We start from the raw sequence: 22674 nt of genomic DNA on the forward strand, positions 1-22674 counted from the left end.
AGGTAAACCAAGAGAAAACTTTCTTCTACCCTCACATGGCCAAAAGGAAGTTGCCTTGTAGGGGGTCAGGGGCTTAGGACAAGTTAAAACAATCCAAATCGGTCTTTTGACATGTGGAAAACAAAAACAAAAAACAGAACAACGAAACAAAATAAGCCAACCAAACATAGATAGAACTTAAATTTGATAAAGCTGCATTAGAAAGGTAAATTCTCTAGGAACTCTAGGAATTTATTTGCTTTTCTAAGAAAGAAATAAAAATTCTCCCTCAACTATATCACTGGGTAGTGGTGGCACACACCTTTTATCCCAGCACCCAGAAGGCAGAGGCAGGCAGATCTCTGTGAGTTTGAGGCCAGCCTGATCCACAAAGAGAGTTCCAGGACAGCCAAAGCCACACAGAAAAACACTGTCTCAAAAATACCCAACTATGCTCCCCCACCCCCACCAACTGCCTGCAGCAAAAGAAAGAATGTATCTTCACAGTGAAAAATAATTTTTCAAGAACACTAAGTTATACATCATTAGAAAACAAAGCAAAATTAAACAAAACCACACACACACACACACACACACACACACAAAACAACTAAGAAAAGTAAGAGTAGAAACAAATTGATACAAACCTCAGGTGCCAGAATTATCAGATACAGCCTATGAAATCATGTGTTCAAGATTTAAAAATTAAGAGCTCAGTGGTAAAATACTTGCTAAGCAAGACCTGCTGTTCAGTGCCTAGGATCCCAATAAAGATTTTTACAAATAAAGAGAGCTAGAGAGCTGGCTCAGCAGGTAAGAGCTATCATGCTCCTGTCGAGGACCCAGACTCAGTTCCCAGCGTCTACATGGGAGCTCACCACCACCTGGACCTCAGTGCCAAGGGATCTGACATCCTCTCCTGACATGGGCACAAGGTACACACACAGAGCTCACATACATACATACACACAGACAAAACAGTCACACATACAAAACAAAGTACTTAAATCCTTAAAAATAAAAATAAAGAATGAATAAACAAACCCTGACAGCAACAGCAAAAGCTCAGGATAGAAACAGTTCACGATAAAGCACTTGTTCTGCATGTGGCAAGACCTGGAGATTGAGCCCAAGACCTCAAACCGAAGAGACAAACAGAAGCAATAACAAAAATATAGAATTCAATGCAGCTAAAAGCCAATGAAAGACAATGAAACAGTCTGGAATGGGGGGCAAGAACATAGAGAAATGAAGTCAAGAGGATAATGGCTGGCTGTGTGCTCTGCTGAGAGCAGAAAAGGCAAGGTGCAGGGATGGTATCTGAGGAGACAAGAACAGTTAGTTACTCAGAACTGGAGCAGCATACCAACCCCCAAATTCCAAAACCCAGAGTCACAACCAAGAAGAAAAATTCAAAAAGATACGTATTAAAATTTCAGAATTCTAAAAAAAGCCGCTTCAGAGGGCTGGGAATACAGCTCAGTGCAGACCACCTGCCTAGCTGCACGAGACTGAGTTCAATCCCCAGGACAATGAAAAGTAAAGATGAGGGCTGGAGAGATGGCTCAGAGGTTCATGGCACTGGCTGTTCTACCATAAAGATCCTGAGTTCAATTCCCAGCAACCACATGGTGGCTCATAACCATCCTGTGCCCTCTTCTGGCATGTAGGTGTACATGCAGGCAGAATAATGTATAAATAATAAATAAATCAATCTTTAAAAAAAAAAAAAAAAGAAAAGAAAAGTAAAGATGAGTAAAAAGCAGGCATGGAGCCAAACGTGGCGGCCAATACCTGTGATCCTAGAACCTGGCAAATCAAGGCAGGAGGATCAGATATTTAAGTTCATACTTACATTACATAAAAGTTCAAGGCCAGCTACATGAGACACTGTCTCAATCAATATCAACAGAATAAATGGAATAAACACAGTATTTTTTTTAAAGAAAGATTTATATAATATATTAAGTAAAAAAACAATCCAACTACATTATATTGGCCTAGAAACAAAAAGCTGACTGTATATAAACAGAAATATTGAGACCACATAATGGTTTGGATATACTAAAATCAGACAAATCACATTTGAAGAAAAGAGCTTTGAATTGGCTCAGCAGTGAAGAGCACTGGCTGCTCTTCCAGAGGACACAAGTTTGCCTACAACACTACAGAGCAATTCCCAACTACCCATAACTCCAGGTCTAGGGATCAGACGCCCTCTTCTGGACTCTGCAGGTACTGCATACAAGTGGTAAACAAATACAGATCAACTACCCAAATAGTTGTTGATTTTTTGCATTCCAGGTTTTTTGAGACAAGATTTCTCTGTGTAGCCTTAGCTGTCCTGAATTCACTTTGTAGACCAGGCAGGCCTTGAACTCACAGAGATCCACCTGCCTCTGCCTCCCTGAGTGCTGGGATTAAAGGCGTGCAACACGACACCCAGCTCCAATAAAATCATTTTTTAAAATTGCTTCAAGGAAATAAAGGTACCTAATACACAGACAAAGTTTAACATGAATACACAAAGAAACACAACTTTTAAAATCATAATAAGAAATTGCTGGGGCTGGGGAGATGGCTCAGAGGTTAAGAGCACTGGCTGTTCTTCTAAAGGTCCTGAGTTCAATTCCCAGCAACCACGTAGTAGCTCGTAACCATCTGAAATGAGATCTGGTGCAGGCAGAATATGTATAAATAATAAATAAATAAATCTTTTTAAAAAATCGCCACACTTGTCTTAGTAACTGATAAAACAAACAGAGGATCAAATTTAGAGCCTGGTGCATACCAAGCAATGTTCTTTCTTATTATCTTTCTTTTTTGGTTTCTCTGTGTAGCCTTGGCTGTCCTTGAACTCACTTTGTAGACCAGGTTGTACCTCAACTCTAAAATCCACCTGCCTCTGTCTCCTGAGTGCTGGGATTAAGGGTGTGTGCTACCCCCTGGCACTCTACAGGCTCTAAACTGAGCTGTACTCCCCACCCCACAACACAGGAGGCCTAAATAGTTGTAAAAGCTGACTTAACGGCACAACTAAACTGTAGTTAGATGTTTAAGGGAAAGCAAATATTTACCACAAAAATAATATTACCCCAAGGATAGAAAAGCAATATACTCAGAGACTTCAAGAAAAATATCTAAGTGTGCAGGCTTCTGAAAGACAGTTTACTTTTTGTATGTGATGGTTACAGCTACCTTTATAATAATTTTTTGTAAGGCTTTATTGAAAGGCCAAAAAGAGTTTCTTTGTGTAGCCTTGGCTGCTCTCACTTTGTAAACCAGGCTGGCCTCAAACTCACAGAGATCTGCCTGCCTCTGCCTTCCTGAGTGCTGGGATGACAGATGTGCACCACCATACCTGGCCAAAAATGAATATTTTAAGCTTTAAAATATCATTTTTTTCTATCTTATATTCTTTGTTGTTAAAAAAATTTTTAAACATTCCTTGCTTGCCGAGTGTCATGACTTTTGTCAACTCCTTCATGAAACTGTTCACATTTTATACACATTTTTTAATTTAAAATAAATATTCAACAAAAATTTTAAAAAATCATTTATGGGGCTTGGGGAGTAGCTCAGCATTGAAACATTTGCTAAACAAGCACAAGGCCCCAAAGTTCAGGGCTTAGTACAAAATAATAATTAATAGTAATAATCAAAACAAAATAATCATTCACTTAAAAAAAAGGAGGGAAACATAAAAAACAAAACAAACAACAACAACAAAAAAAAAAAACCACTTTATTTATCTTCCTTTCAACAATTTTGAGAAGCCACTGGGTTCCAAGCACTTTTGGGGGCCATCGGCTGAAAGAACTGAACAAGATATTACCTCCTGCATGCCAAACGAAGAAATGGTTAAACATAACTTTAGTTTTATTTAATAAAATGCTGTTACGGATGGAAATAGCAATAAACAATAAATACAGCAAGGTGCCTTCTCTCACAAGGCTAATACTTTAGCAAAGGAGATGGGTAATGAGTTAATAGTTAAAAATAACATACAAAATATTAAACAAAAATATCCTAATATCAAGGCTGACGAGACAGCTCAGCTGGTAAAGCGCTTGCCCTGCAAGCATGAAGACCTGAGTTAGATCCCCAGCTCGCAATTAAAACCTAGCCAGGAATGGTAGCACATTACTTTAATCCCAGCACTTGGGAGGCAGAAGCATGTGTGAGGCCAGCCTGGTCTATATAATGAGACATTGTCTCAGCAGCCTCCTAATGAAAAACAAACAAACAAAAGAAAAAAATTAAAGGGTCAGGGAGAGCCAGGCATGGACAAGTCTGGTAGCCTGCGCTTTTCTGATGAGCCCATATGGTAGAGGGAGAGAACCAACCTCCACAGGCTGTCCTCCCCCTACACGGACAACCTGTGATCACACACAGAAAAAACAAACCAGGCATGGAGGCACAGCACATGTAATTCCAAAACTGAAGACAGAGACAGACAGATCACTGCAAGCCAGCCTACTTGGCAATTTCCAGTCTGGTGAGTGATCATGTCTAAAAAAAAGATGGGCGACACATAAGGAATGACATCCATCCAAGACTGTCTTCTGGCCTTCACATGTACGCACATATACATGAGCAAGCTGGTGCACTCTCCCACACACAAAGAAAATATACTAAAACTATGCTACATACTAGTATAAATAAATTATCTACAATAAACAGGACAATACGAATAAACGTGACAAAAGTAAGACTGAACAAAGGGAGCCAAACATAACAATACATATTGTAAGATTCCTCTTTGGATAGCAGCTACACCTAGTGGCAGAGAAAGGGCTACCGTGGCGAGAAACACAATGGTGATAGCTTGGGGCTAGTAATGTTTGATTTCTTAGGCTGGTACAATTTGTGATAACTATGGAATATTGCATGTGTATTCTTCTAAAAATAGGTGTTAATTTAAAATTTAAGTATATATCAAAATCTGTGCATGGAGGAAAAGAAAGGAGGTAGAGAGACTGAGAGAGACAAAAGAAACAGAATTACAAACACTAAGGCTTAAAGTATGATTAGGGTGAACCGAGGGCTAGATGGGTAGAAGCACTTGCCATGAAAATATAGGAACCTGAGTTCAAATCCCCAGTCCCCACAGAAAAAGCTGCACAAGGGTAATGAGCGTCTGCCATCCCAGTACTCCTATAGGGAGATGCAAAGCAGGGACAGAATATCCACAAGCTTTCAGGTGAGATGACCTGCTACATTAACAGTGGTGAGATTCTATCTCAAATAAGGCGTAGGCAAGGACAGGCACCCCAAAGAGTGGTCTGTGGCAAGTGCACTCCTGCATTCATGAGTACATGCATGTGTGCACATACATGTCCATGTGTGTGCACACATAGACCACACAATTAAAGCAAGACTGGAGAGTGACCAGGTGTGAGGAAATGCTATTTTAGAGAAGCTGGTCAGGGGAGACCACTATGTTAAGGTCACTTTTGAGCAATATCCTGTTGAAGACGTTGCTGGTTATCTGACAAAGAATGGTTCTGGAAAAGAGCAGAGCTACACAAAGGCTCTGCGAAGAATGGCGTGCTCAAGAAAGCCTGCATGACTGCGGCTGTACAGCAAACAAGTAGGCAGGAAAAGAGGGCAGTGAGGAGCTGCCAGGCCATGTAGGAACTGTCTTACAGAAGGCCACTTGGTTCTGCACAGAGGGCAGAATGAGCCTCTACTGTTTCACAATTACTTCAGCTGTGAAAGCAGATGAGCCAAGGCTAAAGGCCACACTGTGGATTGAACCCAGGGCCTTGCAAGTTCTAGACAAGCACAGTACTACTAAGCTACAGCCCAACCTCTTATTTTTTTTTTTAACTTTAACCCCAGCTCCTCAGATCTCACATAAAGACAGATTAGTAACATTACAGACAGATTAGTGTCAACAAATTAGCTAAAGCAAATTAATACAAAGCTCTACATTGGCTAGTTCTGGAAGTATCAACATCAACACTACTAAATTTTAGATCAGATAATCCTTTGCCTCATGGGCTGTGCTAACCTAACTTTTTCAGAATGTTTACCAGCATCCTTAGCCTCTGTCCTCACATGCCCTAGTTATGACAACCAAAAAGATTTCAGATGTTGACAAATGGCCCAGAGGGGCATACCTGTCCTTGGTTGAAAACTACAAACTAACATATAATGTTTTTAAAACCTTAAAATTTCACTTAAAGGGTAAAAACAATCTCAAATATAGCATCAGATTTTCTACCACATCAGTGAGTAAGCCTAGAAAATCTGAATAGCAGAAGCTAACTAAATTTTTTAAAAGAAGAAAAGAAATCCAAATCTGGCAGATTTAAAACCCAGTGTCTGGCTTGGAACTGGATAGGCTTAAAGGCAATTTAAGAATTGATTAGTTCAAATACAATCAAAGAATAGATTCGTTCTTATACAGAGCTGACTTACTAATAGAAGATGTGGATCTGAGTAAGTGATTTACAGGCAATAGTATAAAGTTTACTCTCTCATGCCTCATTCCCCACGGGTAATTAATTAACGGAAGAGAACTGGCTTCAGTGTTCCTGGGCTGCTGGTCTCCTATGTAATAGGTGTCAAATTTCTCCAGGTGAATGCTTACCGGTAAGGGATTGGATAAGGAATGTTGCGGTGAGGATCGTGCAACTGGCGGAACACTTCTGCCAGGGCTGGTTCCTGGCCCGCTTCCCCCAGCAAACTGGCCAACAGGGAAAAATGGATATGAATAATTCAAAACAGTACCATGCTTCAGAGAAGGAGAGTAAGAGATTAATATACAAACAGGTCTTAATTATACATGGCCTTCAGTTAATACATCTCATTCTAGAGAGAAAATGCCATGTAAGCCAAATCTATCTTTTTAATGAGTTTTGAGAAAGAGCTCCCAAAAAAAAAAAAAAGTAGCAAGATATACAAAAAACATGGGTAAAAAGCTGAGCGTACGCATGGTTTTGGACAGACACAAGAGAAGAATGCCTTTCCCCACGGTCTCAAAATACACGAAGCAGAAAATATAGTAGTGCAGGTGTTAGTCATCTCTGTACCACTCAACAATGAGTCACTGCGCTCACTACGTTCCACCAAGCTAAGGGAAAAGGACCAAAGGAAAGTCGAGTCATCACACCTTAGTCACTGAGAGACACCAAACCTAGTCTGGCCCAGAGAAAGCGCACTTCATATGTGAATTCTTAGCACAAACAAGACACATGATACAAAATTTAAGCCTAGCAAATCAGCAGCAGTTCCTTCTTTTTACAAGATGGGCAGCATTAGTTTGATGATGATGGAAAGGGAAAGGGCAAGATCACAATAAAGGCAAAACATTGCTTTCTAAAATGCCTTAAATGAACAAAGGGTTATTAGGTTGTTTAAAGTCACTGGAGGATGGTTTTTTACCCCCAAATTTAACTTACCTCAAAGTAATCACTAATTTTATGTCCCCTAGGAGTGCCTTTCCCTGAAAATGAAACCAAAGTAAGTATAATTTTTCCAATGCACACGTAAGTCATCATCACTGAAAAGCAGTAAGTAGTACAAGCTCTAACTGAGCACAACGCTGTCAGCTTTACTTTTAATAAGCATGCAAAACCTGCACACTCCCTCTCTTCCAGGTAACAAGTGACTGAATGAGCACTGATGGGAAGAATTTTCCACAGCTCGTTTTAAAAAGGTACATGGCAAAATCAGGAAACAAAATTCACCTATAATCCACATCCCAACTTAAGACACCAAGACTCAAAACAAATGCATCAGAACTAAAGGGTTGATAATTTTATCACTTTTGGAGGACTTCCCTTACATCAGACAGAATGACTTACCTACAGATTTTTAAAAGGAAAGAACAATGCATGAAGATTAAGAATCCCAGTCCTCAGACAGTACAGGGAAAAGCTAAATCTTTTTTTTTCTTTCCCTGACTATATTTAATGGTGTAACTATCACCATTACATACAGTGGGCTCCAATGGAAGAGCAGTACTGCAGTCTGGCTACTGTTACTAATAAATCTCATAGTTAAGCCCCAATGTATCCTCTTTCCATATAATTCCTGTTTGGTCTAAAGAAAAACCTGTAGTGAGAAAAATCATTCCAAGTACATGGGGAAAACAAGCGTCCTCAAAGAACTGACACTGTTTTACCAGGTGTGGATCAAATGGCGAGCCTTTACTATCCCGATACTCCCCCTAAGATACAGAAACCTAGGTTGTCCAGGATCCCTCTACACAAACTCATTATTGCTGAGACTTAAGACAATTCCAAGTGCAAAAGTGCATAAGAGCCCAGAGTTTTAGTGTGAAATGATCACTACCTTGGCTAGTTTCGTATGGTTCAGCTTTTCTTTTCCGATTTCGCTGGTCATTCTGCTTTTTCTCAGGAGTCTGTTAAATACCACACACGTCACAATTAGAATGCTGGCAAACTTTTTACATTAGGATAACAGAGTATATATAAAATATCAAAGGAACATCAGATTTATGAGTGGCATATATAAAATATCAAAGGAACGTGAGATTTATGAGTGGCACAAACAAGTCTTGAATCAGTATCTTGCTCTTGGGACAGAAAAACAGGCAAAGTACAGGGCTTTATCAAACCTACATAATGTGCTCATTAGTAATTCAGAATTGTCACAAAATTTAAATAAGATATTTTGGCAGGACACTAGCCCCTGCCTGTAATGCCACAAGCAAGAAACTGGCAATAGCTCAAATTCAAGGCCTGCCTGAGTATGCAGTAAGACCTATCTCATAAAAGTATTTCTGAGGGACAAATGTCAACCCATACAGCAGGCTCTCCAACAACTTCAAAAGTGCTTACCCCAAACCTGTAAAAGGAAAGGCCTGAATGTCTGTTCAACTGACTGATTTATAGAAAGCTTCACAGTGCAAAAGAGGCAACTGGACTTAAGACATGCACCTATATCCATGTGGGCAGATTACCTACTTAATACTAGCTTCCAGCTAAGTAGTTAAACTGAAGACCAAATGGCAAAAAGTATTTCAAATGCTACTGCTAATTCAGCCAGTGACCTATTCCATAGAGTCCTGACAAGTATTAAAAATTCAAGAGGAACTTAGCTCATTTTGCTACATCAACAAATCTCTCACCTTTATTAAAAGACCAAGTTCCTCCCAGGGACCCCCCAAAAAACTTGAAGTAAAAAGGAGAAAGACAAGGCCTATATATGATTATAATAATAAAAACATGACAGGGCCACATCAAAACAGCACCAAGAGCCAGGCCTTTAATCCCAGCACTTGGAAGGCAGAGGCAGGCAGATCTCTGTGTGTTCCGGGCCACCTGGTCCACAGAGTGAGCTCCAGGACATCACAAGGCTGCACAGAAACCCCGTCTCGAAAAACAAAACAAAACACGGCACCAAGACAACAGCACACACCTGGTGCTACCCTTGACCCCGGACTAAAGGGACAAAAATGGGAACAGGGTTGTTCGGGTGCGGCTTCTTACCTCTACTTCTTTATCACTCAAGGACCCCACGCTGCACAAACTCTGGTTGGAAGACTCACTGTTGAGTGGCCCCTGGAAGGAAAATGTTTTTTGAAAAATCAGAAGTTTTCATTTAAGACAACAGCAAAACTATGCAAGAGGCCTATAGATTCTAATGTCTCAGTCCTATTAGAGGAGCCAAGAGGCAGCTTTGTTAAAACCCTTCCAAACCGAACTGAAAGGGACTCAGCTACAGCACTATGTCCTGCATGTTCAAACTCCCTAGCTACTTTCATTTGCTTTACACATGGGCAGGTTTTCCCTTCTCCAGGACGCTCATGTGTTCTGAAGCCATTCTTTAAGAACAATAAACATGGCAAGACAGAAAGCCAACCTCTCAGAGTTGCAGCAGAGTATGTTAACAGTTCTTTGTAACAGGGATCCAGGGACCACATTATAGAAAAGTGCTTTTTGGTTTTGTTTTTGTTTTTTGTTTGTTTGTTTGTTTTGAGACAGGATCTCTATATATAGCTTTGGCTGTCCTCAAACTTACTATGCAGACCAGGCAGCTTTGAACTCATAGAGATCCACCTGCTTCTACTTCCCAAATGCTGGATTAAAGGAGTACACTACCTCAACCAACTCAAAGTGTTTTCTGAAACACATCCTACAGAGAAATGAACACAATATAAAAAACAAGGTTACATGTGGTGAAAATTCTGTAATTTTCATTTATTTAAATATGGGAATGTGTTTTTGTTTTAATCACAGGTGTGGGGATACAGGACTGCTTCAAGCAGCTGACTATGATTTGCCTTGTGCTTTAGCAGAGGTGTGGTTTTGCCAGCTGCAGACAGTTTCTGTGACTGTGAGAGTCTTGGAATTCTGGGCACTTTTCAGAGGGCAGATAAATGCTAGAGCCCCCAGAGGTGGATTGGTAGTGCATGGCAGGTTGGTCGTGGCTGATGCTGGTGGCAGCTCATCAGGCAGTCATGTGCAGAGAAGATACAACAAGAAGTAAGGAGGGCTAGAGAGGCAGCTCAGTGCTTTAGAGCACCTGTTGCTCTTGCAGAGGAACTGGGTTCAATTCCCAGCTTCTACATGGTAGTTTGCAGCCATCCATAACTCCAGTTCGAGGGGATCCAATGCCCTCTTCTGGCTTCCACACCACAAGCACTAGGCATACACATGGTATGCAGACATGTATGTATGCAAAACACCCCCCACATACACACATACTTGTTGAACAAGAAGAGGAGGAGGAGGAGGAAGAAGAAGAAGAAATAATAATTAGATATCCTCCTGGTGAAGAAGATCAAACTTGCCTCAAGGAGTTCAAAGCCCCTAATCAGTAGGATAATATAGCCCCCTTTCCTCTTCATGCTTTTTTTCTCTCCTATCTAGTGTCAGGGGGCCGAAAGGGTAGAGAAGGGTGGAAGAAAAAGGAACCCAGGAAGTAGCAATCAGGTTACAGTTTCATCTCAGTACTCAGAAGGCTTAGGCAGAAGGAGTTCAAATGGAGACAGGTAGGGTCTAGAAGAGAAGAGTCTTGTCCATTCTATAGATATCTCAATGAGAAAGACATGCCTTTCTAAGAAACAGCATCAGAGGTTTAACACTTCAAACTATAAACGGCTAGAAGAGAAAACATAGAAAATAGCCCTGCCCTCAAGGAAAGAAACAGTAAGAAACTTAGAAAGTAGAGGAAATCAGTACCCACCATTGTTACAATATATTAGTTAAAGCCTTGCACCATGGTGCGTACCTACAACCTCAGCAAAAACAGAGTTAGGCCAGTGTGGGCTACACAGGAAGAACCTGTCTGAAAAAAAATTACACAACAGAACATGAGAAACTACTTCATCACTAGCCTACTAATGGTGCCCAACTGTTATCCTAGCACTCTTAGAGGAAGGACATTCACAAGTTCAAGGAAATCTTGAGCCACATAGTGAGTTTCAGGGCAGCAAGGGCTAGATAAAACCCTGTCTCAAAAAATCAACAGAAAGGACATCTGACAAAGGACATACGTAAGAAACCCACAACTCAGCTGGGGATATGGTTCAGTTAATAAAGTACTTGTATCATATGTAGGAAGCTCTTGGGTTCAATTCCCAGCACCACAAAAACTGAGAATGGTAGTGCATGCCTGTAACTAGGGAGATTAAGGTACAAGGATCAAAAATTAATGAGCACCTTCAGCTAGTGCAAGACCAACCTAGGCTGTATAAGACCTTGTTAAAAGGGACATGGAGTCGGAGTTGGGGAGCAGAAGAAGTGGAGAGAAAGAGAGGCTGAAGAAATGGCTCAGAGGTTAAGAGAGAGCACTTGCTCTTCTTGTTGTGGTTCACAACCATCTGAAAATCACAAGTAGGAGATCTGACACCCTCTTCTGATCTCTGGGGACAGCACCTGGTACTCATATGGTGCTTACAACAACATGCATGCAGAATAGACAAATCTTGAGAGAGAGAGAGAAGGGGGGGCAGGAAAAAGGAGGTCACCCTACAACCAACTCAATAGTAAATACATGCTGCTTCAACACTGAACTAGAAGGTTCAGTCAGGGCAGTTGACAAAAATAAAAAGCATTCATATTTTTAAAAGTAAGTATTTTGGGGGCTGGAGAGATGGCTCAGAGGTTAAGAGTACTAGCTGCTCTTCCAGAAGTCCTAAGTTCAAATCCCAGCAACCACATGGTGGCTCACAGCCATCTATAATGAGATCTGGTGCCCTCTTCTGGTGTGCAGGCATACATGCAGGCAAAACATTGTATACATAATAGATTTGTTTAAAGTACTTTTTAAAAGTAACTATTTTAATTCACGGATGACATGATCATATTTATAGAAAACCAGAACAGATTCATCAAATTATGTTTGGAGCAAATGAAGTAAAGTGGTAGCATATAAAAATTTTTATTTCTATATATTTGCAGTAAATAATACAAACATGACATTAAGAAAACAATTATAGGGGCTAGAGTGATGGTTCAGTGGTTAAGAACCCCAACTGGTCTTCGAGAGGTCCTGAGTTCAATTCCCAGCAACCACATAGTAGCTTACAACCATCTGTAATGGGAGCTTGACGCCCTATTCTGGTATTCATGAAGACAGAGCACTCATGAACAAAAACAGATAGACAGATAGATAATAAATGGATGGATGAATGAATGAATATTTTTTAAAGGGGGGAGGGAGCTGAAGAGATGGCTTAGTGGTTAAGAGCACTGTCTGCTCTTCCAGAGGTCCTGAGTTCAATTGCCAGCAACCACATGGTGGCTCACAGCCATCTATAATGTGATCTGATGCCCTCTTCTGGCCTGCAGGGGCACATGCAGACAGAGCACTCATAGTACATAAAAATAATTATTAAAAAAAAAACTTTAAAAAAAAAAGAAAAAGAAAACAATTATAAGCTGGGCAGTAGAGTCACATACATTTAATCTCAGTACTTGGAAGAAAGAGGCAGGCAGATCTCTTTAAGTTGAGGCCAGCCTGGTCTACAGTGAGCTCTAGGGCAGCCAGGGCTACACAAAGAGATCCTGTCTCAGAAGAAAAAAAAAAGGAAAAAGATGATATACACATAAGCATTAAAACAAATATGGATAAATTTAATAAAGGAGGTATAAGTCCTACACTCTGGAAACACCCAAGAAGCAAAAACAGAATGGAAACATACAGGAAGAGCTTGGATTACATAAGTGAGTTATAACTAGTCTTGGCTACACAGCTAGACTGTGTCAGCAAGTAGACTATAAGCAAATAGTCGAAGAAATGTAAAACCTCAGTGCTGGGTGTGGTAGTGCACATCTTTAATCCCAGTACTTGAGAGGCAGAGGCAAGTGGTCCATCTAGGTAGCAAGTTCCAGGTCAGCCAGGCTAGAGGAGAGCGAGACTTCTCAAACCAAACAAAACTAACCACCACCCCGGCTTGTGGGTCAGAAGACTTAACTAGTACTGCTATGACAGCAACCTCTACCTCATTTAAGCAATTCAGTGACTCCCACCTCATGTTCTACTTGCTTCCTTATATTAACAAGCTAGAGGCAGCAAGCTGGCTCAGTGACTGACAATCATTGCCCCACAAGCCCGACAACCTGAGTTCAACCCCCAGAACACACAACAGAAAGAGAAAAAGACTCCTAAAGGCCATCCTCTGATAGGAGAGGTTAGAGTGCTGCTCAGTACTGCAGGTGGAAGCCCGAGGTTCAATTTCCAGAACTCAATGTAAATAAACAACAAATACACATATTTCAGATGGGATTGTGAGGGACTAGACAAAACAATGTGTAAAAGAACAAAGAAAGAGGGATCACATGCCCTGACCTAAAGACTTGCTTCAAAGCAACAGCAGCAACACAGCAGCACTACTGACAGATGAGTGGGTAGTACTGAGGGTGACTCCAGTGAAACAACCCTAACTGTGACCAACTGATTCTTAAGAAAGGTGCTAGAACCAGTCAACAAAGAAAAGTCCTCCCGGCGAACAGTACCAGGAAGCTGGCTAGGCAAAAGCAAACCAGCTGCACTGGGCCCTTCATACCACATGTAAAAGCTCGTATGTTAGGCAAGTACTTTACCACTGAACCATCACCAGCATGAATTACCTTTAATGTAACTTTTGCAAAAATTAATTTCCCAAGGACTGCAATAAAACCGTATCTACTTTATCACCAAATATTAAAGCAAATAATAAAGCCAGGTATGGTAATACCTCATAAACCAACACCCAAGAAGCAAAAACAGAATGGAAACATACAAGAAGAGCTTGGATTACATAAGTGAGTTATAACTAATCTTGGCTACACAGCTAGACTGTGTCAGTAAGCAGGAGCATATGGGTAAGAAAGGAGAGGAATGAAGAAAGAAAAGAAAGAAAGGGAGCATGGCACCCTGAGAAAGAATGGCTCCCATAGGCTCATATATTTGAATGCTTAGCCACTGGGGAGTGGCACTATTTGAAGGATTAGGAGGTGTGGCTTTATTGGAGGGGGAGTCATTGAGGCTGCTGGCTCAATGGCTCTCTCTCGCGCTCGGCTCTCTCTCGCGCTCTCTCTCGCTCTCGCTCTCTCTCTCTGCTTTCTGATGAGGATGCAGCCCTCAGCTACTGTTCTACAGTACCATGCTTGTCACCATTCTTCCTACCATGATGATAATGGACCAACCATCTGAAGCTGTAAGCAGGCCTCCAATTCAATGCTTTCTTACAGAGCTGTGGTCATGGTGTCTTCACAGCAATATAAAACGGTGACTAAGATGGGACAAGGGTGACAGCAAGAGTGGTGAATACAGATGAAAAGACTGAGGGATTTTTTTTTTGCAATTACAATGAAAATAACTGAATATATGGTGGTAGATACTGTACAGTTTAAAATAGCAATTGAAGACTTACTGTCCATTAGGCATGTGTACATACCCAAAAGTTTAAAAAGATTAAGAATCAGTTAATCCTTTCTCATCCTCTTCTCAAGTGCAACATCGCATATTATTATAAAGTCACTGGATTAAATTTAATTAGCAAGGATAACTGATACACCTTCCCATTCTAAAGCAGCTTACTGTCTACTAAAAACTAACTAAAGGCTTACAGGCAAAACATACATGCTAAGTTTTAAAAGTGTCAATGTCATGAGAACAACAACCATAACAACAATAAAAACTGAGCTAGAGTAAAGACATCTAAAGGCATGCTGAATGTCAATATGTGACACTTGCTCAGGCTGCAAAGCCTAAGGCTGATGCCCTGTACTGTCTCACCGCCACAAAAGCAAAATTAAACAGCTCCAAATAACATTATTAGGACTGGAGAGATGGCTCAGCAACTAGGAGCCCTTGTTGCTCTTACAGAGGACCCAGTTCTAGTTTGCAGCACCTACACTTGGTTCACAACTCCTGCAACTTCAGTTCAGGAAATCTGACGCCCTCTTCTGGCCTCTCCAGACCCTGCACAGAGTGCACAGACATATGATACTGGCAAATACTCATATACATAAAGTAAAATAAAGAGTAAAAACCAAAAAACATTATTAAGGACCAGTGAGACAGCCTGATGAATTACGGAACTTGCTGTGCAGGCCTGTCGATCTGAATTTGATCCCTCAAGCCCACATATAAGGTAAAATGAAACTGACTCCACAAAACTGGCTCCCCCACCCACCCACCCACACAGTGACACCAATTCCCATACATACACTTGCAAAAACACTCCTGGGAATAAACTGTATACGGATTGTATACAAAGAGGTTTCCAGTAAACTTTGTGATGAAAAAGAGACAAAGAGTAGACAGGAATGTTTAATGCTATCTATTAATGAACAGATATGAATATAGGCATGAATATTCAAATGCTACCTGAAAGTGAATACTTGGAAAGGCTGGAAAATTGTTTAGGTAGAAGTATACCCTTTTATAAAAAGTATATTCTTAAACAAACAAAAAAAAAGATAACAAACAAAAAAAGATAACAACAAAAAAAAGTATATTCTTGCCACTGAAGACATGGTTAAGAGTACTTGTTACAACCAGGTATGATGACACATGCCTTTAATCCCAGCACTCAGGGAGGCAGAGGCAGGCAGATCTCTGTGAGTTCGAGGCCAGCCTGGTCTACAAAGCAAGTCCAGGACAGCCTAGCTACACAGAGAAACCCTGTCTTGAGAAAAAACAACAACAGTAAGAGTACTTATTGCTCTGGCAGAGGACCCAACTTGGATTCCCAGCATCCACGTGGTGGTTCAGAGCTATCTATATGTGGGGTACATGCATGCATGCAGGCAAAAATACCACGTATATATAAAGTAAAACAAATCTTTCAAAAACAAAAAAGAAAATTATATTCCTTCCTGTTCAGTATAGGAATTAAGTTCTATAAATTCTGGATGGCGCAGTAACTGTAACCCTAGTGTTAAGGATGCTTAAAGACTACACTGCTTGACTTTAGTCCCAGGAAGCAGAGGCAGGCAGATCTTTGTGAATCTGAGGTCACCATGATCTACACAGTGTGCTCCCAGCCAGCGAGTGCTACGTAGTGAGGCCCTGTCTCAGAACACAAACAAACAAAAAGACTGCACTGTCTCTCAGAAGTGGGACTAATTAACCTGTGGTCATCAATTTTTACTCTTTTTGTATATTTTAACTGGAAAACTTATTCTGTTGTTTGAACTTAGTAACATTTTCAAAAAGGAAAAGATGAGGGTGGCAGACCAATTTTTTTTTTTTTTTTGCTCTGGAGACACTGTCTCTTGTAACCCAGGCTGGTCTAGAACTTACTATTTAGGTAAGTACGACTGTGAATGTCTAATCTACCTCCTAGGTGCTGACATTGAACCCAGAACTTTTGTGCATGCTGGGCAAACACTTTATCAACTGAGCTATAATCTTAGCCCTTAGTTTACAATTAAAAAGGAAAGCAGTTAATGGTACTGGCAAGCACTTGGGGAGGCAGAGGCAGATGGATCTCTGTGAGTTCAAGGCTAGCCTGGTCTACAAAATCAAGTCCAGGAAAGCCAAGGCTACACAGAGAAACCCTGTTTCAACAAAACAAAACAAAATAAAACAAAAAAGTACCAGCTGCTCTTCTCGAGTTCCTGAATTCAATTCCCAAAAACTACATGGTGGCTCACAACCAACTATAATAGGCTGATGCCCTCTTCTGGTGTATAGGTATACAAACAAACAAAGCATTCATATACTTAAATAAATAAACCATTATATACATATACATGTGTGTATGTATGTATATGGGAAGGAGAGTAAGAAACAGAGACAGACAGACAGGTCTGGTAATACATGCCTTTAGCCCCAGCACTTGGGAGGCAAAAAGAGTCATCTGTGAGTTTGAAACCAGCACCATCTATATAGTGAGACTCTATCTCATTAACAACGTTACTGTACTCAATACTACTGAAATAAGCTGGGTATGGTGCAGTTAGGTAGCTGAGGCATTAGGACTCCCATCCATTCAAGGCTAACTTGGCCTATATAACAAGTTTCTGATGAGACAGCACTAAATAGCAAGACCCTGCTTCAAAGAAAGAAAAGAAATCAAAACCACAGATTGTTATACTATGTCTGTTTTACACTACCACAACACTGTTTCTACAATTATCAAGTAAGACAGTGAGCTGGCTCAGTAAGTAGAGCACTTGCAGTGCAAGTCTAGTGAGTAGAGTTGACCCAGTGTCAAGATGGAAGGACAGAACCAATTCCAAAAATTGTCCTCTGACCTCTACATATGTGCTGTGGCACACATATCCACATGCACTAATGGGTATATACACGTAAACATTTTTTTAAACTTTTAATTTAAAAAGACCAGGGGCTGGAGAAACAGTTCAAGTTTACCTCCTGCTCTTCCAGAGGTCTTGAGTTCAGTTCCCAGCACCCAGGTCAGACAGCTCACAACCACCTGTGACTCTGTGACTCCCAGAATCTGGCTTCTGTGGGCACTTGTGTCATACATTCACATGGACACACATACACACAAATAAAAATAAAATCTTTTTTAAGTTATTGGATAGGGCAATGATAGAGTGCCTGCCTAGAATATGAGGCCCTGAGTTTGAGCCTTACACCAAAAAGCCACTGTTCATTTACCATAAAATAACAATCAACATTCATATAGCACTTGCACAATTAAGATTTTCTACTTATAGCTCTTTATTTAATAAATAGTTGATTAAAACAAACCCACATCAAGATGTCCATCTGACTTCTGACAAAGGTGCCAGAGCAATTCAGATTATATAATTATGGAAGTTGAAAATAGGTCTTTCAATAAATGACCCTGAATACTCAGAAACCCACAAGCAAAAGTCAGCCTTAACTTAAACCTCACATGATATTTTAAAGATGAATTCAAAACAATTAACAAAGCTATAAAACAGCTTAGTAGTGATCCCGGATCAGGGTTCTGAAGAAGAGGCCACAGGTATGACTACAAAGAAGTATCAGGAAGCAAGCCCATGATGGCCACAGCTCTGCACATGGATTTGGATGGTCAAAAGCTACCAAGTACATGTGTACCCACACAGACGAAGCCTGAATGAGCTACTCTAGATTCTGCTGACTGGGCTGGAGGTGAGGCTCAGCAGCAGTGAGCGCTGACTACTCGGGAGGCCCTGTTTCAGCCTAAACACTGCAAAGAATAACATGAAGAATCTGTGTGCACCAATTTCAATTTCCTGATTCTCATATCCAAATTTCCTAATTGGTAGGAAAGGATGCATGGATGGAAGCTTCCTGTGTAAATTTATTTATTTATTTATTCTATGTGTATGAATATTTTGCCTGCAAGTTTTTTTGTGCACCATGTGCAAGCATTGTCTTCAAAGGCCAGGAGAAAGCTTTGGATCCCTTGGACAAAGCGCTGCAGAGACCATGTTGGCCCTGGGAATTAAACCTGAGGTACTCTAGTGGAGCAACCTAATAGCTAAGTGCTCTAATAGCTAAGCCAGTCCTTCAGCCCTTGCTGTCTATATTTTACAACTTCCTATTAATCTATAATTATTTTGCCTATCCTCACTGAGCTATCTAAATCATGTTTGATTTACATTTAAATGGGATCATTAGAATGGGCCTAATGCAACTAGACTAGTGTTTTTGTAAGAGGATATCACGACACTGAGACAGAGAAAGAGAGGAGGGAAGGGGGAGGGCAGACAAGTGCACGAAGAGACCACATAAGGCACAGAAAGAAGGCAGCCTCCTAGAACCCAAGGAGAGAGACTTCCGAAGCAATCAAATCTACTAGTGTCTTTCTCTTAACTTCAAGCTTGCAGAATCTCAAGAAAGAAAGTTTCTATTATTTAAGCCACAGTCTATATTGTTATGATAGCCCTACAAAACTAATACATAACCTTGTGAAGTAGCCGCTACTATTCTTACTTAGATAAGGGGAATGAAAGCAGTATAAGAGTTATTAACCCACCTCAGGTCACACAGCTTTCACTAAGGTCTGGGATAAGGAGGCCTGGTTCAAAACATGTATACATTCACCTTAGTCCAGATGCTGCCTGCTAAAACAGAACAGTAAGACTGGAGAATACAATAATCTAGCCAGGGTCAGGCTCTGGCGTGTGAGAAAGAGAAGCTGTAAATTTGTAAAGTGTCTCCTTTAGGTAAAAAGGTGAAAGTCCTTAAGTTAATACAGAAGGGGGGGGAGCAGTGGGAAGAGGAGGAGGGAGCAGGGGGAGAAAGAAGACGAGGAAAACTCATATGCTGAATTTGCTAATACTTGTAATGCACTGGTTGCCAGGATGAGTCTTCTATGAAGCTGTAAAAAAGAAGGGTGAAAAAAGAGGTGGTAGTTTTGCTCACACCTAAACTACAAGAACTACTAGGTACCGTGCTTAGGTAAGATAGAAAGGGCATTACACTGGTCCACCTGTGTTTCGGAAAACATTGTGTGTATATAAGCAACATAAAGTTTGCCACTGTCTGGTTTCAGCTAAGAATGAATGTTGAGGCCAGGTGCAGTGGTTGTAATTCCAGCACTTGGGGAGACAGAGGCAGGCAGATCTCTGTGAGTTCAAGGCCAGCCTGATCTACAAAGCTGGTCCAGGACAGTCAAGGCTACACAGAGAAACCCTGTCTTGGAAAAATAAAAATAAAAAAATAAAAAGGATGAATTTTGAGCCTGGTCTAGTAGCCCATGCCTTCATTTCCAGCAGTCGGGTGACATATGCAGGTGAATCTCTTAGTTTGAAGCCAAAGTCTGGTCTACCTTGAGAGTTCCAAGGCAGCAAAAGCTACATGGCAAAAAAGAATGAATTTTCTTGGTTTGTAAAATTTTGGAAAGCTACAGTTACTGAAGCCTCTCCAGAAGCCTGAAGAACTCTCAAACCCCATGGTGTGAACTTTGCAAGACAAACGAACTGAATCAAGTCATCAGGGGAAGGACGAACACCGTCTCCTGCTGAACCACCCTGCTGGCCCTCATAGCATGTTTCACATTTTTTATTTTTTTAGGGCAGGAGATGTTTTGTTCCCAGCACTGCAAAAAAGAACTTAAGAAAATATAGAACAGTGTTCTTCAGCTTGTAGGTTGTGACCCATTGGGGTGGAATGATTCTTTCACAAGGGTCAATTAAGACCAATGGTAAACACAGATATTTATATTATGCTTCATAACAGTAGCAAAATTACAGTAGCAGCAAAAATAATTTTATGGTTGGTGGTCATCACAAGATGATGAACTGTATTAAAGAGCCACAGCATTTGGAAGACTGAGAACCAATGGGCTAGAGATGACTCCCAGGTTAAAGCACGTTAGTGTATGAACCAGAGACAAATCCCCCTAGCCCACATAAACACAAGTGAACATGGCAGTCTTGAACTCAATTATCCTGTGTCTCTCTCAGAAACTGGGTTAAAAAAAAGACTTTGAGGCTAGAAAAGCAGCTTGGAGGTTAAGAGCATGTATTGCTTTTGTAGAGGATCAAGTTCAGTTCCCAACACCCACGTCAGATATGCAACCTGTAACATTAGCAATACTTATGAACACCTGTGCTCTCTCTCCATGTCTATCTCTCTCTCTCTCTCTCTCTCTCTCTCTCTCTCTCTCTCATACACACACACACACACACACTTTTTTTTTTAACTAAAGAAGAAATAGATGCTGGTTTTCTACTCACAATGAGCAATATACAGCCTGGGTTTTGAGAAAAGGTCTTATGGTCTCTTCAAGGCCCTAGGCTGTGCTAAAGAAGGCAAAGGTAACATCAGCCTTTGATAAGGATGCATACCGCAATGCCTGTGAGAATCAGGAATAAGAGCAGAAAGGATAGAAGGGGCAACTGGGGCCAATAAAGTAAGAGTACTGTAATACTGACGTTTTCAGAATGTCTACACTGCTCTTCTAACTAGAACTGTGTGTGGTTGGTACCTTCTCACTGTTTCCTTCTCTGGAGGAATAGTGACACCTGAGATTATCTGCAGAGCCCTCTGTCAGGGGCCATTTCTCAGTCAACTTATTAAGGAAGGGGTGTCCTTATGACCTCCAGTCTTGCTTGAGAGGAAATCATCAACACTCCCACCTTTGACTTTCAGCGATAAGAAATCCTGCTTTAAACTTTATGCTATAACTAATGCTAAGTTGGGTCTCATCAGTTAAGAGCACTTGTTGCTCTTACAGAGGACCTGGGTTCAGTTCTTAGCATCCATGTGGTGCTCATATCCAGTTCCAGGACCTGATGCCTTCTTTTGACCTGAGGGCACAAAGCATGCTCACAGTTTAGACATATATGCAGGCAAACACTGATACATATTAAATAACTCTTTTTTTTATTTTATAAAAAGTAGCAAAAGTTCTGGTAATTCTAAGAAAAAAAATTTTATGCTGAGAATTTATTACAGTTTACATCAAAAAGATTTCCCCAAACCGTGTGATGAAGGCTTGGTACCCAATTCAGCCATGTTCAGAGGTGGGGCTTCAGAAAAACGACCAGATCAAAAGATCTCTGACATCATCAATGGATAGGTTTGTTTGTTTTAATGTACTGCATTTATTTACTTGTGTGTGTGTGTCTGTGTGTATGCTGTAGGCACACAGCACTTAGGGGGGCATGTGGAGGTCAGAGAACAACCTGTGGGGACTTCTTCCACCATCTGGGTCTCAAGGAACAAACTCAGGCCATCATGAGTGATGGCAAGCATCTTTACCCACTGGGTCATTTTGCAGGCCCCTGGATGGGGTTCTTAACCACTGATCGTTTCTTAACTTGACAGGCTCTTGGAAGGTGACAGAAAAATAGGGACTTAGGTGAGAAGAGTGGTTTCAGGAGGTCCACTTTGGGACTCTTGCCCCTGAACCCTTCTGCTTCCTACCATCAATAGTGAGCAGCTGAGATCCAAGCCCTCTCCACCACGACGTTCTGTCTCGCTAAAGCCAAGAAACAACAGAACCAAGCAACCATGGACAGAAACCTCAACAGAAATAACTGTTTCCTCTCAAGTTTATTTTTCAAGGTGTTCTGTCACAACAATGGAAAACTAACACAATTAAACCCAGGGCTTAGACCCATGCTAGACAAGTATTCTAACACTGAACTATCTTACCTTTATACAGACATTCCTCTTTCTTTGAGACAAGGCCCAGGTTTGCTTCGAACTTGCTATGTAGCAAGCATGACCTTAAATTTCTGATGCTCTTGCCTCCAACTCCAGAGTGCTAGGATTACAAGCCTGTATTACCATGTCTGGCTTATTGGGGTGCTGAAAGTTGAACCCAGGGCCTCATGAATGGTAAGCAAT

At 40.9% G+C, this 22674-nt stretch overlaps 1 protein-coding gene across 7 annotated transcripts in view; it reads right to left on the minus strand.

The window, feature by feature from the left end:
- Positions 1–22674, minus strand: part of Tlk2 (tousled like kinase 2) — a 91817-nt gene that overhangs the window by 61522 nt on the left and 7621 nt on the right. For 4 of the 7 annotated variants that reach the window (XM_060386555.1, XM_021645581.2, XM_021645582.2 and 1 more), the window contains exons 3-6: positions 9444–9515; positions 8284–8353; positions 7389–7432; positions 6578–6673 (exon numbers count right to left, since the gene is read on the minus strand). In XM_060386555.1, coding sequence (XP_060242538.1) covers positions 6578–6673; positions 7389–7432; positions 8284–8353; positions 9444–9515 — 282 coding nt within the window. The remainder of the gene's footprint in view (positions 1–6577; positions 6674–7388; positions 7433–8283; positions 8354–9443; positions 9516–22674) is intronic. The other 3 variants (XM_060386556.1, XM_021645583.2, XM_060386557.1) reach the window with 1 other exon arrangement.

The sequence above is a fragment of the Meriones unguiculatus genome, chromosome 7 (genome assembly GCF_030254825.1).
Source record: "Meriones unguiculatus strain TT.TT164.6M chromosome 7, Bangor_MerUng_6.1, whole genome shotgun sequence".
Taxonomy (NCBI): domain Eukaryota; kingdom Metazoa; phylum Chordata; class Mammalia; order Rodentia; family Muridae; genus Meriones; species Meriones unguiculatus.